General features: G+C 38.8%; 2 protein-coding genes across 2 annotated transcripts; both read left to right on the forward strand.

Annotated features, from left to right (window-relative positions):
* The first annotated feature begins 1,919 nt into the window (after positions 1-1,919).
* Positions 1,920-6,722, forward strand: crybgx (crystallin beta gamma X). The gene is made up of 6 exons (XM_023408758.2): positions 1,920-2,010; positions 2,502-2,550; positions 3,891-4,012; positions 4,326-4,461; positions 5,456-5,595; positions 6,441-6,722. Exons 1-6 carry the CDS (start codon positions 1,967-1,969, stop codon positions 6,571-6,573), a joined length of 624 nt encoding a protein of 207 aa, XP_023264526.1. The 5' UTR covers positions 1,920-1,966; the 3' UTR covers positions 6,574-6,722.
* A 2,429-nt stretch (positions 6,723-9,151) lies between these two features.
* Positions 9,152-14,168, forward strand: LOC111656858 (transmembrane 6 superfamily member 1). Its single transcript, XM_087174688.1, has 10 exons — positions 9,152-9,445; positions 9,606-9,709; positions 10,045-10,146; positions 10,233-10,332; positions 10,577-10,659; positions 10,896-11,014; positions 11,503-11,607; positions 11,689-11,781; positions 11,875-11,994; positions 13,493-14,168. The coding sequence occupies exons 1-10, from the start codon at positions 9,354-9,356 to the stop codon at positions 13,682-13,684; spliced, it is 1,110 nt and encodes a 369-aa protein (XP_087030814.1). The 5' UTR covers positions 9,152-9,353; the 3' UTR covers positions 13,685-14,168.
* The last annotated feature ends 1,152 nt before the right edge of the window (positions 14,169-15,320 follow it).

A 15,320-nucleotide genomic window follows, 5' to 3' on the forward strand; every position in this document is an offset into this window, starting at 1 on the left:
CGCGCGCGCTGAATACCTCTCCATTTGAAGTCAGTGAAGTGTGAGCGTGAATTTGCTGGGGTAAACAGATCTTTTGGAAAAAGGAGGGATTTTGACACAGTAAGCAAAGTTAATGTTAACGAGCCTGACCCATGAGCAGCTTGGTCTCATAACACTGCGACTAACACGGCTTTATACTGTAAAACAGAACAGACATCAGTGAAGGTGCAGTTATGTGTTTGAGTGAGTTTATTGTGAAAGACAAGTAGAAATTAAAAGATGAACCATTCTTGAAACAAGTGCGTCACTCTTTAGAGTGTATTCTCACTCTGTCCTGTATTTGTGACAGCCTTCACATATGAAATAACAGGAACACCTGTGCAGTATAACATAATGCAAAACAATACCCCTGCAAATATATTGGATTCAGATTCAGACATTTTACTATCCCAAGTGGGAATCTTGATTTTCAGTCAGGGGTACGGATTAAAAAAACAGATAAAAACAACACAAGTGTAACAATATACACAATACAATAAAATACACAACACTGTAAAACACCACACACAATAAACAATATAACATTATGAAACAATTTAGCCTACATGTGCAAATTCAGCAGGGTTATTGCACACGGGATAAAAGGAGTTCCTGGTCCTATTGCACCTGAACTGGGGAACTCTGAATCTATGACCATCATGTATACATTATACATACATATATATATATGTATGTATATATATTTACAACCTTTGTGACGCTTAAAATGTAAATTTATTGTAAGTAAATGAGCAGTTTTGAAGCCTTAGTTTGATTGTATTGGAAACTGTTTCTCTTTCTGTCCCAAAGAGCAGACAAAATAATAATAATAATAATAATAATAATGATAATAATAAAGATTTTGTTTGACTAAATGGTTATAAAAAAATTATGAAAAAATATTGTCTCTACAACTCCTATGGTTTGTACTCAGTGCTGTAGCTGTAACGATGAGTTAATTAATCGTTTCAATCAACAGAAAATGAATTGGCTGCCATTTTGATAATCGATCACTTAAAACACACAACCAGGATAACATCATGATGACATCACATCATAGGAACATCATTATACCTAAAGTACAATACAATACTACTTTTATTGAAAACTTTTTGGTAGGCTTTAGACCAGGCGACCAGACTGAGACTCCGCTGTCTGTATAAATAAAATCTTGACTTGTACGTGCGATATGTAAATAATGTCCACATCACGTCACCAAGACTTAAATCTAAACCAGACTGTTGAACCATCAGGTTCCCGGTTCTACAAACGTGCACCGGTGGAACAGTAAGACTAAATCTGTACGTTCAGGTTCATAGAGGTGACGCAGTAACATGTTTCCACAGGAGAAGCACCCACTGTGAGTGCAGCTCCCCTCAGGGTCATGACCTCTTCAGTGAATACAGTGTGCTGGAGCTGGCCCTCCTGCACAAAGCATGAATACAACCATTAACATAAGGTGCATTGTTTACACAGCACTGTGGTAAAAAAAAAAAAAAAAAATGCTGAATTGTTCAAAGCCAAAACTGTTGGCACTGCACTCTTTGCTACATGTTAGTGTGCAGTTTGTGTGTGTGTGTGTGTGTGTGTGTGTGTGTGTGTGTGTGTGTGTGTGTGTGTGTTTGTACAGAAACTGAAATCTCTGCTTGTTGTGTTTGTCTGTTTGTATGCACACATCAACTTCAATTGCCCTGTATGTGTGTGTGTATGTGTGTGTGTGTTTGTATGTTTTTTTGTGCTCTGCATGCAGTTGCAGTGTTTGCAGCAGCTGATGTGTAAGTGCTGTGGACAGAGAAGACAACATGAGCGTGGCTGTGTGTGTTTAGCATATCAATGAAGTTCAGGGCCCCGACGACTGGTGCAGAACCACTCTGAGCTTTCTAGTACCTGTGGGCTCACCTCAATTCGCCGTATTTAAGGGGCTTTCTTGTGGCCTCGCAGAGCTGACATGAACATCTTTACTAAGGTCCCAGGATTAGCCCAACAAACCAGGTATGTTCAGAGTGCCGTGCACCAGCCGGGCTCACAGGGTCAGACCCCCCGCTCAGAGGTGCCAAGGTGGGTGGGCCCTTGGCTCCACATCCCACCTCCTGCTGGTTCTCATGCTCTGCTCTCTGTGACGCCTCCATCACCAGTTTCCCAAAATCACCTGGAAGAGTGATGATGGTTGTAGGAGACATGCACACATACAACTTAGGTGCAAGATGATGGTTTTCAATTCGAAAGACTAAATCACGACAGTACTACTAAATCAGTATCGGTCCTAATCTCGTACAGTTGGGAACATTAAAACTTTAAAACTATTTTGTCTAGAAGGACAAACGTAATGAAATTCTCAGAGGCCAGAGTCTTTGATTTCACTTGCACAAGTTTAAAATCTCAGCACAGTTTGTTTCTGAAGTTTCTTTGTGATTGTTTTTTATCTTTTTGTTTTGATGACTTTGGGGTTTGATTACTCATTAAGAATGCTTCTATATCTACAGCAAGCTGGGGTCTGTGCTCCAACGTGCCTTCTACGGGTCCAGTGGGAGGGTGAGTCAAATAATCATGTCGAGTTATTTCATTGAAGCGAACTTGTAAGGATGGGTTACGTCATTTAAAGTGACTAGAGTTACACAATTGACTGGTTCTGTGGTGCAGAATTGTGAGTAGAGTTGTAGTGAATAGTTAATTAATGGAAAAATCAATCTAAAGAAAATTAATTACCATTATTGTTTGTTTCAGTCAAACATTTGCTGGTTTCAGCTTCGCAAATGTGAGTTTTTACTGCAAACAAGCCAACAGGTCGTCTGTGCAGCAGGTTAATATGACCCAAAGTTATGCTTTGTTGTTAGGCGACATCTGTTGACATCTGTCGGTACAGTCTGGGTGTTTGATATTGTAACCATGACAATCAAGGCCCGGTAGGGGCGTTGTTCAGGTTGGCGGACTAGTTGTTAGAGGCTAAAGGATTACTCGATATGATTATAGTCAGATTAATCGATAAAGAAAATAATTATTAGGTGCAAGTTTATTTATATAGCCTGTCACCTGTCCCAGGTGAACCTGACGGGTCTGGACTCTTCGTAGAATAAAGGTTTAATCATTTGAAATGAAATGTTGAAATGTTTTAGGTTTAAGGTTTCTGCTCACCCAGAACACAGAGACTATACAGTATTTCACCCTCATCTCTACTGTGTCTCTCCATTCATGTTGTTTTGATTTTGAGAAATCTGTCTGCTTCCAGCTCAGTACATAGGTGTGAACAGACTGTAGTTTATGGTGTAAACAAAGCTAAAAAAAAATTTGACAGTTTGAGGAAGAAACACTGGTCAGTTCGCTATTAAGTCTACATTTGTCTTAAAGGAAAAATATGAGAGAATCAGGTGAGACTGGTATTACTCGTGTCTGTGTGTTTAGTGTGAAGCTAATGGAGGCGATCAGCTTCGCTTAGTTTAAAAAATACACCTGCTGACAGCTCTAAAGCTCGAGGCTCAGCATGATGCGTCTTGGTTGTTTAGCCTGGTAACAAACAGCCCAAGTTTCCAGTCAAGTCACTATCTCTGTCTGTTGTTCACAAAGATTTATACTCAGCATGTTGTTTAAATGTTGATTAAATGTTGATGTTTAAAATCAGATATTTTGAGTTCTTTATGTGTTGATGTACATAAACATCTGGAAGCTTTGTCATCAGTTACTAACTTCCTACATTGCATGTCATGGCCCAGGATATTTTTGTCAGATTTATCCTTAATCTGGATAAAACTTGTGGAGGGAAAGACTACAATAAATGTAACATCTATAAAATGCTCTGACACTTTGAGTACCTGAGTGTTGAAGATGCCTGATTCAGCAGTAAAATCACAGCAGGTTCTTTACCTCTCTGCCCTCAGGTGACCCTTTTCGAGCAGAGGAACTTCGCCGGCCGACGGCTGGACCTGAGTTCTGACTGTGCCAGGCTCAGTGACAAGAACTTCCCAGAGAGATGTAACTCTGTGCAGGTGGAGAGCGGAGCGTAAGTCTATATCACCACCTAAAGCAGGAGACAGGTCACTACAACACACACTGCTGTCCAAAAGAGAAAGACTATGATTCACCAAAATGAACTGCATGGAAATCAGCTTATAATTAATTCTACTCAAAGACAAAACAGGTCTTACTGGAAATGCTGATTTCAGATCTGCAGGGTCGGTAAATAAAATTAACTTTTGGATTTGACAGCAAGATTGCTCAGCACTGGCAAATTTCTTCTGTTAGTATTTTTTTTCCCTGTTGCTTTGTGTATCTTTGACTCTCGTCTCACCGTCTTCTTCTCCGCTCTCTTAAAGATGGGTCGCTTATGAGCATGAGAACTTCCGGGGCCGTCAGTACCTGTGGGACATGTCCGACCGGGGAGAGTACAACTGCTACGACAAGTGGTGTGCTCAGGTGGACCACGTCTCCTCTGTCCGCTCTGTCAAACAGGTGAAACACAAACCTCCCGAAAACACACAAAATACATACAGTCACTACAGGTGCAGACAAACTGTTACTCTACAGACCTGCACTGAGAATCTGTGCAGTCACAGCTGCTGCATCACTGGCAGTAACATAAATGGATAATGCTTTACATCCCTCAAATTAGTGTTGTTAATGTAGTAGTCCATACTGAATGTGACGTATCAATAGAACATGTATTGGGTTCCTCTGTGTTAGTGGAAGAGGACAAGACATTAGGAGCAAACAATTTTGTGTTCAAAGACTCTATAACTCTTTACAAAAGTACTTTAGTAAACTAAAGGTAAAATGTTTTTAATATGGAGTAGTTTTTATTATTAATATAGTTATTTGTTAAGTTTTAATATAGTTTTTTATTACTGTTGTAAAAACAAAACATCAGGCAACAGTACTTATATCAAATATATTTGAAGTATAATATAATATATAGAGTGTACCTTATTTAGTGGAGGTAACATTTTTTTGTAACTTAGTCCTAGGTTCCCCCTTTTTTATTACCCCCTTATTCCCTGTCCAACTTTCTTTTCACCTATAGGTGCCCAGTAAGTATTTAATTGATACCCTGAATGTACAAAAACTTACATTTGCATTTGTCTGAAGTGGTACCAAATTATTTGGATTGTCTGACATAAAAGTGATTAAAGTGAAAAATAAAAATGAGATGATGCTGTATTTGTGCCCAAAAAAATCCCATGCATTAAAGATAGAACTTATTTTAGTTTATATAACAAATAAATAATATAAAACAAAATACCACAACGATGTTAGACTTAACTAGAGAAAATATAATGGTGTGAAAATATTCCAAACGTGTTGGCCTAAAATCAGTTTTATATCATCAGAAAGCTGCTGTTTAGCTCTGCAGTATCAAATCTGGTAAAACAATAGTAACACATCCAACATATCCAATAACACACACACACTCACTGCCAGTCTTTCTGTGTATTTCTGTTGCTTTCAGGACAACAACCCTGCCAAAGCTCAGCTGTTCGAGCGAGCCGGCTTCTCCGGTAAGAAGATGGAGATCCAGGACGACATCCCCAACCTGATGAGCCGTTACAGCCTCAACAGAGTCGCCTCCATCCGCGTCCTCGGAGGAGCGTAAGTGCAACATGTCACCAGAGAAACATTATTTTTGTATTGTTGGCTGTTTGTCAGTGTTTTGGCTGCACAATACTCACAAACTGTGCTGCGATCGTTACTGGAATTACTAGATTACCTCTATACTCTAAATATTGAGCTAATTAATTATTTATTATTGTACTTCATCATAGTGTTTTTATCACCTGTACTTTCTACACTTCATTCCTATGGGTGGCTGTAAGAGCATAGTCTCTATTGATACCACTCTCTGATGAAGCATCATTTATGGTGTGGAAACTGATTGCTTCAGTAATGGTTAATAAAACATTAACTAATGCTTTATAGATCAATTAAAAACCACTCTAACTTATCCACAAACAGTTATGGGTTGCCAGGTTGTGAAAAAACCCATTGGCAGAGATTTCTGTCAGTTTATTATAATGTTAGAATCCAGTTAGTCAGTCAATAATAAAAGTTTTACAATAATCTACAGTTGTTTATAAGTTGATTTTGCTCCAGATGTTCTGTCCCAGGGGGCAGGTGGTCTAATGGGTGACGGAGCAGTAAATTAAAGAGCTAAAAAGACAAACCAGGACTTTCTAGGTCAAAACTTAAACTTTCAAGTCTCATTCTTGTGACTTCAGTCTGACATGAGAAAAAAGTCTCACGAATAAAAGATTCCATGATTCAGACCAAGTAAGTAACGTTTTCATAAACATTTGTTTTTGTTGGTACCGTCACTGCACGTGCCGCAGTCACACACTGTTTAATCATATTTAAAGTCAACATGAACACTTTTACGTGAACTGCAGATTAAAGGACTCATTCTACGTGTGTGTGTGTGTGTGTGTGTGTGTGTGTAGGTGGGTGGTGTATCAGGAGCCAAACTACAGAGGACCTCATTACATCCTGGAGAAGCGTGATTACAACAACTTCTCTGACTGGGGCAGTCAGAACAACACCGTGGGTTCCATGCGCAGAGTCCGCTTCAACTAAACACGACCACAACCGCCCCTGAGCTACCAACTGCTGTATAACATGGCAACCCCATTGTCACACAAACACACAAGAGAAAACCTGTCAGCTTTACACACACACACACACACAAAAACTTATTTTTAGTAATAAACTGTCAAAAGACAAAATGTGTTTTGAGTTATTTATTTCATTACTTTTAATTTTGTGAAACTATTTTGATTCTGTCACTCACTGAAATGCTAAATATTCTGGAAGCAACACAAAGCCTGTGTTCAGAAACAGAGCCTTAAAGCTCAGCTGTTCGAGCGAGCGGGTTTCTTTGGTAAGAAAATAGAACTCCAACTTCCAATCAGAAAAGAGGCTCAGAGCCTCCTCTCTTCTGATTGGCTCACCGAGCTGTTGTTAGTAGAGCTCCAGAGAGAAGACTGAGAGAGGAGATGTGAAACTACATTGAGACTGTTTTTGGTTCTTTAAACCACAAATATATCTTCTAATGGATCAACACATCAAATAAAACACAGGAAAAGTGTAGGTTGGCACAGTTGGTTAAAATCTAAAATATTTTTATTTAGATTTATGTATCAATGAATTCAACAACATGCGAGTACAATTATGCACAATATGGAAACAAAATGCATGATTGAATACTAGAGGACAGACAAATTTACCCAAAGAAGGGGGAAAAAAATAGAATAAGGGAGTTTCTTCATTTGTGAGGTAGAAAGAAACTACAAAGCACAAAACAAACAGGGTTATTAACAAAATCTACAAAAGCCAAGAATGACTGGTTTAAAAGAAAGTTTTCGCAAACTGCCTTTGATTGGAAACTTCCCTTTGCTGGGGCTTCAGAGGCCTTGAAATGAGGGGTGTCCACATACTTTTGGACAAATAGTGCAGCTTGTGTCCACATTTGCGAGTTGCTAGTTGGTGAAGCAGACCGTGTTGTTAGCTGGCTTTGTGTTGACTGCTGCTCCGGGGAGGCTGAAATGACATTTGTGAAAAATAAACAAACTGTCTAAATAATAATTCATAACTGTTATATATTTGGTCTCCACCGGCTCCTAGGGAAATCTTGTGGATTTGCATTTTACCCACAGAGTTTTGAGACAAACTTTCTGCCAGTCTGAACTAAAATCGATTTGTGATTACATCTCGTCCTAGAGAAACTCCCCGATGGGAAGCACCTGTTAGGATACAATACTAAGAGATGTCTGTTTGGGAGATCAATCACTTAGACATACAATGCATTTAGAAAGACGTTTTTTACATTTTCTTATTTATTATTCTTATATTGAAATTGTTTAATTAATTCATCAATGTACAATGCCAGTTAGCAGCTTGCTAATGCTAATGCTAATGTGGGGGTAAGGTGGCCCACAGTGGGCCAGCCAGCAGGCTAGTCAAGTCAATTTTTATTTGTATAGTTTATTTTGTTCCCCTTATCTGCCACAGATATGCATCCATAATGTGAGATATGTGTATGAGTATGAGGGAATATGTGTGTGTGTGTGTGTGTGTGTGTGTGTGTGTGTGTGTGGTACACAGACCACCAACAAACATAAAAGAAGGAGTAAAGATACAGATGGAGGCAAAATACTTCATGTCAGTCAACAATGTAGCTCAGGCTGAAGCTGTGTCTTTGCTGCAGACTCTGCTTACTAGGAAAATAAATGAATTCTAAAATGTGCGACTTTGGCTCTAATGCAGACCTCCCTCTCTGTAGTCACCACTCTGGTTTGGAGCAGTTTCCCGCCCACAGCACCATCTGATTGGTTACACATCACAAGTAATAGCCTCTCACGCTGAAGGCTGTTGTGTACACAGTCGGCCACAGACTAGAGCAGCTCCGGTTAGCGAGCAAACCTGTGTATCTAAAGTAAAGCCTCTTTTCCACTGGTCAAAAAACCCGCTCAGACCCGCTAACATCGGGCTTTCCCGGGTCAAAATGCTCTGCAGGAGACGGGGCTCCGGCTCTTATCGGCATTGTTGTAAACGCAAAACCCGAGTCCTTTGTCTTTTTGATCTTTGAAGTGAAATTTGTGTTGTATGGTTCAATAAAATGTGTTTGATATTCACTACTTCTTCATCACTGTTTGTAGAGCAAGCGTTTTGGCAGAAGTGTTAAGTGTGTGTGTGTGTATGTGTGTGTTTGAGTGTGCATGCGCGCGTGACAGTAGGTGGGAGGCTGAGAGGTGGTGAGTGAGCGAGGGAGTGGAAGCGAGGAAGAACAAGACAGATCTTGCTTTCTGGAGCGGAGTTTCAACTGTAAGCGTTGTTAACATTCCCAGACACGCTGTGATTTCTTTTTCTTTTTCTTGTAAAAATGACTCGCAAACTAAACATCAAAGTTTACTCTTCGAGAACACTCGGGTCCTTTGTCTTTTAAATCTTTGAAGTGGAATTTGTGTAGTATGGCTCAATAAAATGTGTTTGATATTCACAACTTCTTCATCACTGTTTGTAGAGCAAGCGTTTGGGCAGGTGTCAAATGTGTGTGTTTGTGTGTGTGTTGTGTGTGCGTGCGTGTGTGTGTGTGCGCGCGCGCGCGTGCGACAGTAGGTGGGAGGCTGAGAGGTGGTGAGTGAGCGAGGGAGTGGAAGCGAGGAAGAACAAGACAGATCTTGCTCTCTGGAGCGGAGTTTCAACTGTAATCGTTGTTTACATTCCCAGACACACTGTGATTTCTTTTTCACTTTCTTTTTAAAATATGACTCTAAACTAAACATCAAAGTTTTTTGGGGCTGAATTATTTTTAAATTCTCAATTCTCGGAGATTAATCGCTCAATCCTGCTCCACAATGAGCGCGTCTGCAGGGACGGGGGTGTTTGTGCTCTCTCTGATGTCCATCCCCATCTGCTACTTGTTCAATTCCTTCATTTACAACAACAGGTGAGTGAGAATAGGTCTGCATTTTTTCAGTTTTTGAATGTTTCCTTTAATTTCTCAGCTGATAGAAAAAACAAACCACCAATGGAGTAGTAACTAGAATCATTTGAAAACTATTGATCAGATTTTAAAAAAATATAATTTTTTTTTACATTGAATTTAGTGCTGAAGCTTTCTTCTTCGCTGGGTGTACAACAGTCCTTATCCTGGCCATTTCAGCCCGTTTTATGATCAAGAAGAAGGCTCCAGCAGATCCTCTTTTCTATGGTATGAACTCTCAAATGTTTCTTGTTGTGACCAAAGCATTTTTAATATTTGTAGTATTTATACCAAGTCATGAGCTTGGAATCATGAGGTTCTGTTTAGGTTTTTAATCAAAATAGAGATGTCTGCATATCTGTGGCCTTTAGAAGCTATTCTGAGTGTGTGTTGTTTTATGGATAAATTCTTGTGAAATTAAATATTAAAAGGTGATACACGGCACATTATGTTTGCATGGTGTCCACTTCAGGTAGAAATGTGTAATTCCAGGTTTAGGAGCCAGTAAGCTCCAATTTGTCACACAATTGAAATCAATTAAATGCATTCATCTGTCTGTGCAGTGTATGCAGTGTATGCATTCTTCAGTGTGGTGAATCTGATCATTGGGCTGGAGCAGGACAACATCATTGATGGATTTGTGACATTTTACCTCAAAGAGGCAAGTGTTGTGCTGGGATTCCTGTTTGTGAGTGACCTGTATGTTTATCCACACATTCTTACTGATAAATCTACCCTGTGCTTCAGGCAGATCCACATATTAATACAGCACATGGCCACATGATCTCCTTTTGGGATGGCTGTGTGCACTATCTTATATATCTGCTCATGATTGCTGCAATTACATGGGGGTAAGTGCTGCATTTTTCACAAGGCTATTTACTTCACCTCTATCACTAAATCAGCTAAAATATGTTCCACGTTTTCCTTTATTTCTAATAAGTAAATTTCCCCATATTCATGCTTCACCATATCTATGAGTATACTATATATACACAATCTATCTATCTATCTATCTATCTATCTGTGTGAGTCTTTGGAAGTATAATGTGTTCATCTGGCTTTGAAAATAGCAGTGTTACGTGGTTTGCACAGGGACAGTTACCGAGCCATTGGACTGTACTGGGTGGGATCTTTTCTCATGCGTGCCATAGTCTACATTCTTGGGAATGCTGTGGGTAAGTACACTAAAAATAATGGGATGCTTTTAGATGGCTAGTGTAGGGTAGAATAGATGGCTAGTGTAACTCCCTGCACATACTTCCCATGAGAATATAACAATGGTCCAACCTTTGCTCTTTTTTGTATATTAGAAATGAAACAGAAGCACATTCTTTGTAAATACTGCTACATTTAGTGGCTTGCTCTGTGTCTTTCCCACACTGAAATATAATCTTGTTATGTCTTTTCCCAGGGAAATATGGGACCCATGTTGGTCCTCTGTTCCTCCTCCACATGCTGTATATCTCAGTGTCTGTCTGGGCCTGTTTCCGCATCTTCAGCCAGCCCTCCACACAGGACATTCAGTTGACAGTAAGTCAGGATTAAAACTGGCAGTTATGGTAATAAATAATAGGATATTAAAGAATCCCATAGATAGATTTTAATGGACTGTTATATATGAGAAAATGCAGTGTTCACAACAGTTTTGAAATATGAGACATCACAATTTGACCATCTTTTTCTAACCCTAACGTTGCAATAGTCTAATTAAACATTACATTCAAGCAAACACATGTGGGAATTATACTACACAGGAAGTCTAGACAGAAACTACCACAGAGTATTCTAGGACAGCCAGGTTCAGTCATTCGCACCATTCTTAGAGCTGTTTAAGTAAGCAAGGAATGGGTGCTAAGAACTTCCTTTCTTCGTGTTTCCATATGTCTGATAGCGACCATTTCAATCAAAAACATGGCGGTGATTTCCAGTCCATTGCAGTGCATACATTCCATCACTGATGTCATATGCCATTTGTCATTTGTCATTTGAACAAAACAATGTTGCTTTCTCTCTGTCAGAGTATCCAGGAGGCTGAAAGAAAGAGTTTACTCCACAGACCTCTGGACCTTCTGTTCATTATTTACCTCATCCCTGCTTTGGCTTTCTGTGTCTTCAGAGGCCTGGTAAGAAACCCTCAGGCAATCAGCTGCCCAGTGTGCACAGTTTCTTTATGTGACTCTTTTAAGACAGTCTGTGTATTTTAGGTCGCTCTGGACTGTTCCAGCAAATGGTGTCAAGACTACACCCAACAGTATGAGCCTTACCTGAAAGACCCTTCAGCCTATCCCAAAGTTCAGGTAACCATAGTAACGTTAAGCTTGCCAAAACTTCATCATAACACTGTAACCACACAAATCTCTGAAGCAGTGAACTGTATCCATGTTTGTCAGATGCTGGTGAGCATGCTGTACTCTGGGCCATACTACATCATTGCTCTCTATGGGCTGTTGGTCCCAGGATGTGAGTGGATGCCAGACCTGACACTTGTACACTCGGGAGCACTGGCCCAGGTCCGTACAGCTGGTTATTCCTATTCCTATCTATCTTTTTTGTAGGTATTTGGGGTGATTACACCTCTGCTTGGTTTGAAGTTAGACAGAGCTCCGCTATATCCATACCCATAGTGTCTTTAGTACATCAGTGATGTGGGAAAGTACTTGTGTGTGTGGACCACAGGTATGTAGGACTTTTAAAGCCCCCGGACTTTGGAGCACTTTGCTGATTGAGATTAGACACAAACATTTTAAACCTAATATTGCATTAAGTGTTTGTTTAGTGTGTTCTTTTATCTGTAAAATCGTTGTCACTGTATCGTTGACTCATTATTATACTTTTCTATGGTGTAACATAGCTTCCCTAAAAGTCCATTTTAACTGAATCTCCACACATTTGAACCAGGAAACCAAACCTATAAATGGTGTCTTTAGATTTACATGATATTACTGAGATACAGAGAGGATAACACTCAGCCAATAATCTGTATTCCTCTTTATTGATTAAATAATTGCTTGTGTTAGTTATCCAGAACTTGTGGTGGTTTTCATCTTTTACAGTCACACAAAGCTCTTCAGTATGGATGAGCTCTGTGCAAAATACTTTCTCTTCCCACATGACATCATCGATTCAGGTAGATGTCACGTAGATAAGGTCGACACTAGGCATCTGGCCAAGTCTATGCTGCTCCCCAACTTTCTCCTCTATGTAGGGAGATTGGTCTTTGTTTAGGTGATTCTTCCTTGCAGTCAAGCACCAGTGGCTCTGCATGAACAGATACTCTGAAGAGTGGTGGGAGCGGCTAGTGTGCCAATCACATCTCACACAGAGCAGCTATTGTGTTTGAGCTGCAGGCCGGCGCGTCACTCATCGGCGAGATAAGGGCAGAAGCTGACTTCAGACCAGGAGGGATGGTGGTATTCACTTAAATGTCAGCTGTTCATCCAGGCTATAAATAGGACAGCTGAGGCTCCGAGAGCCATGGTTGCTATGAGACACGTCATGTGTCTCTTTTTGGTGACTTTGTATGAGAAGGTAACTGGCAGGTGTCTGTTAGGTTGAAAAATATTTGAGGATGAGTGGCAATACCAGAATTTGTCTAGGTTTTATGGGTCATCAGTCCAGTAAAGGAGTAATCCAACTTAATATAAGCTTAGGTGACAATTGTTTTGTTGTTTTACTTGTGCTTTGTTTAATATATTCCTCTGTATGAACTATTAAATGTAGACAATGCACTGTCTTGTCAAGACATTTCAAATAGACTTTATTAAAAAAATTAATGGTAATATAATACTTGGAAAACCAAAAAATCAAAACTTGTACATAATAAAAGAGAAGTTTTTTTGACTTGGATATCAGTTAGACATAATCATCATTTAGTTGTTGTTACATCATATCAAGATATCAAAAATATGTTAAACCTTTATGAGTAAGTGATGTAAGAAAACAATGTTCTTGTTAATGTTAATATATGTTCATTTTTCCTAATATTTCTCTCTCTGCTTTACTTCAAAGGCTCAATTCTCTCATATCGGTGCATCCCTTCACACACGGACGCCGTTTTCCTACAGAGTGCCTGCTGACAGCCAGCCTGTCTTCTTGCTGGTCAATGTCCTGTACACTCTGGTGCCTCAGTTTCTGTGCTACCGCTGCTGCTTCAGGCCTGCATTCTTTTGTCGGTCAACGCCAGAGAAGAAAAGTGAATGATACAGAGTGTCAGGGAAAGAGAGAGTGCCAGGGATGTCAAAGATGCCTGAATAATAGGGTGAAGAACTTGCAAAGTAGTACTGTTTATTAACAGTTACTATTTTTGGAGAAGGAGCTGCCACCTGTAACCTTAATGAGGGCTAAATTAGGGTATTGAAAACATGACAAAATACTCTAGTGTTGACCGAGTTTGTGTCATCTGGTGTTTATGCTCCACTGCTTATTTTGAAAATGTGAAACATAAATTTTAAAAGAATAAAGTGTGTTTGTGTATTTATAGGACCAGCAAGCACAAGAGGGCACACGGTGTCACAAATAATAGACTTTTGTATGGGATTCAGACCACTTGACAATACTTATTGTTCTTCTATTTTTGGTAAGTTTTTTTGATTACAGAAACTGCTTTGTTGTTGACACTGAGGTGTCTGTGCGGTGCCTTTTAGACAATGGTTTGGCAAATAAAGAAATCATTCACGTGTCTGTATTTCATAATATGCAGCATCATTTACACAATAGATATTCAACAATTTACAGTCTGTCATGTTTATATTACAAATTCCATTGAAGACCATAATGCTTTGTAAAATAAATTTAAAAAAAAATTACATATATATATATATATATAGATATAAATATAATTTTTTTTTTTTTTAATTCAGGCTTTATATATATATATATATATATTTATATATATATATTTATATATATATAAATTTGAATGAAAAATTCAACTTTGTGCATGTGAAAACAAATTGTGCTTGTGGCAAAGAGATTTGTATTTAAGACTGTGAATCAAAACTCTTTAACTTCAACACTGATCATTTGTTGAGTTTTGATTCAGACTTTCAACAAATACAAATCTTTGACACAAGTGCAATTGTTTCACATACACAAACTTGAATTTCTCATCCAGATTTATTTTACAGGTTTACAAAGGTTGATTTACAACTACAAACATTGGAATTATTTGTGAACATCACTTTACCAGCTCAAAATCATTTTGACCTTAATTTGAGCCTAGACACATGTAGCTATAGTCAACAACAGTTTTGCTTTTAAAAACATCTGCTCACTAATACACAAAGCACTTTGTGTGTTACATCACCACTGGTTTTTTGTTCAGTTTTATTCACAAAGTCTTTCACATTTTCTTTTTACAGATGCAAAACTTGTTCACAGTGTATTATTGAGGGTAATTTGCAACACATTACAATAGACCTTCATTGTAAACTAGAGTGAAATCCATCAGCATTTTGTGGTTGTTTTTAGTTATTGAGTAGTTCCTCATTACGTCACAACAAACCATAGACAGCAATTTTCCCAACAAGTATTTTAATTATAATATTCAAGCCACATATAAATATATTAATAAGCACATCCACATTGTTTTCTAATGTATTAGCGATTATGACGACAAAGAAAAATAAATCTTAACAGATTAATTTTAACATTTTGTAGTTTATATAATCATGTGCGTGACTTACCATTTCTTGCTTTCGAGGGACTGCAAAGGTGTGGTTCCAGCCTGAGGTGGATTCTGCCATCCCTATGAAAACACAAAAGAAAAATAAAGACATGTATAGCAGCTCCTCTTTTGACTATGACATTTTTTTGAAGCGTTCGAAAAAGGACTTCA

Source organism: Seriola lalandi, unplaced genomic scaffold, assembly GCF_002814215.2.
Source record: "Seriola lalandi dorsalis isolate HSWRI2012SDOR001 ecotype SW California unplaced genomic scaffold, Sedor1 jcf7180002054372, whole genome shotgun sequence".
Taxonomy (NCBI): Eukaryota; Metazoa; Chordata; class Actinopteri; order Carangiformes; family Carangidae; genus Seriola; species Seriola lalandi.

What these genes read in the sequence shown, in the direction of transcription:
- crybgx (XM_023408758.2), top strand. Translation starts at nt 1,967, where the DNA reads ATGAACATCTTTACTAAGGTCCCAGGATTAGCCCAACAAACCAG. An exon ending in TCTACGGGTCCAGTGGGAGG is followed by an intron (nt 2,551 to 3,890) that starts GTGAGTCAAATA and finishes CTCTGCCCTCAG; the next exon opens with GTGACCCTTTTCGAGCAGAG. An exon ending in ATCCGCGTCCTCGGAGGAGC is followed by an intron (nt 5,596 to 6,440) that starts GTAAGTGCAACA and finishes GTGTGTGTGTAG; the next exon opens with GTGGGTGGTGTATCAGGAGC.
- LOC111656858 (XM_087174688.1), top strand. Translation starts at nt 9,354, where the DNA reads ATGAGCGCGTCTGCAGGGACGGGGGTGTTTGTGCTCTCTCTGATGTCC. An exon ending in AGCAGATCCTCTTTTCTATG is followed by an intron (nt 9,710 to 10,044) that starts GTATGAACTCTC and finishes CTGTCTGTGCAG; the next exon opens with TGTATGCAGTGTATGCATTC. An exon ending in CAGCCTATCCCAAAGTTCAG is followed by an intron (nt 11,782 to 11,874) that starts GTAACCATAGTA and finishes CATGTTTGTCAG; the next exon opens with ATGCTGGTGAGCATGCTGTA.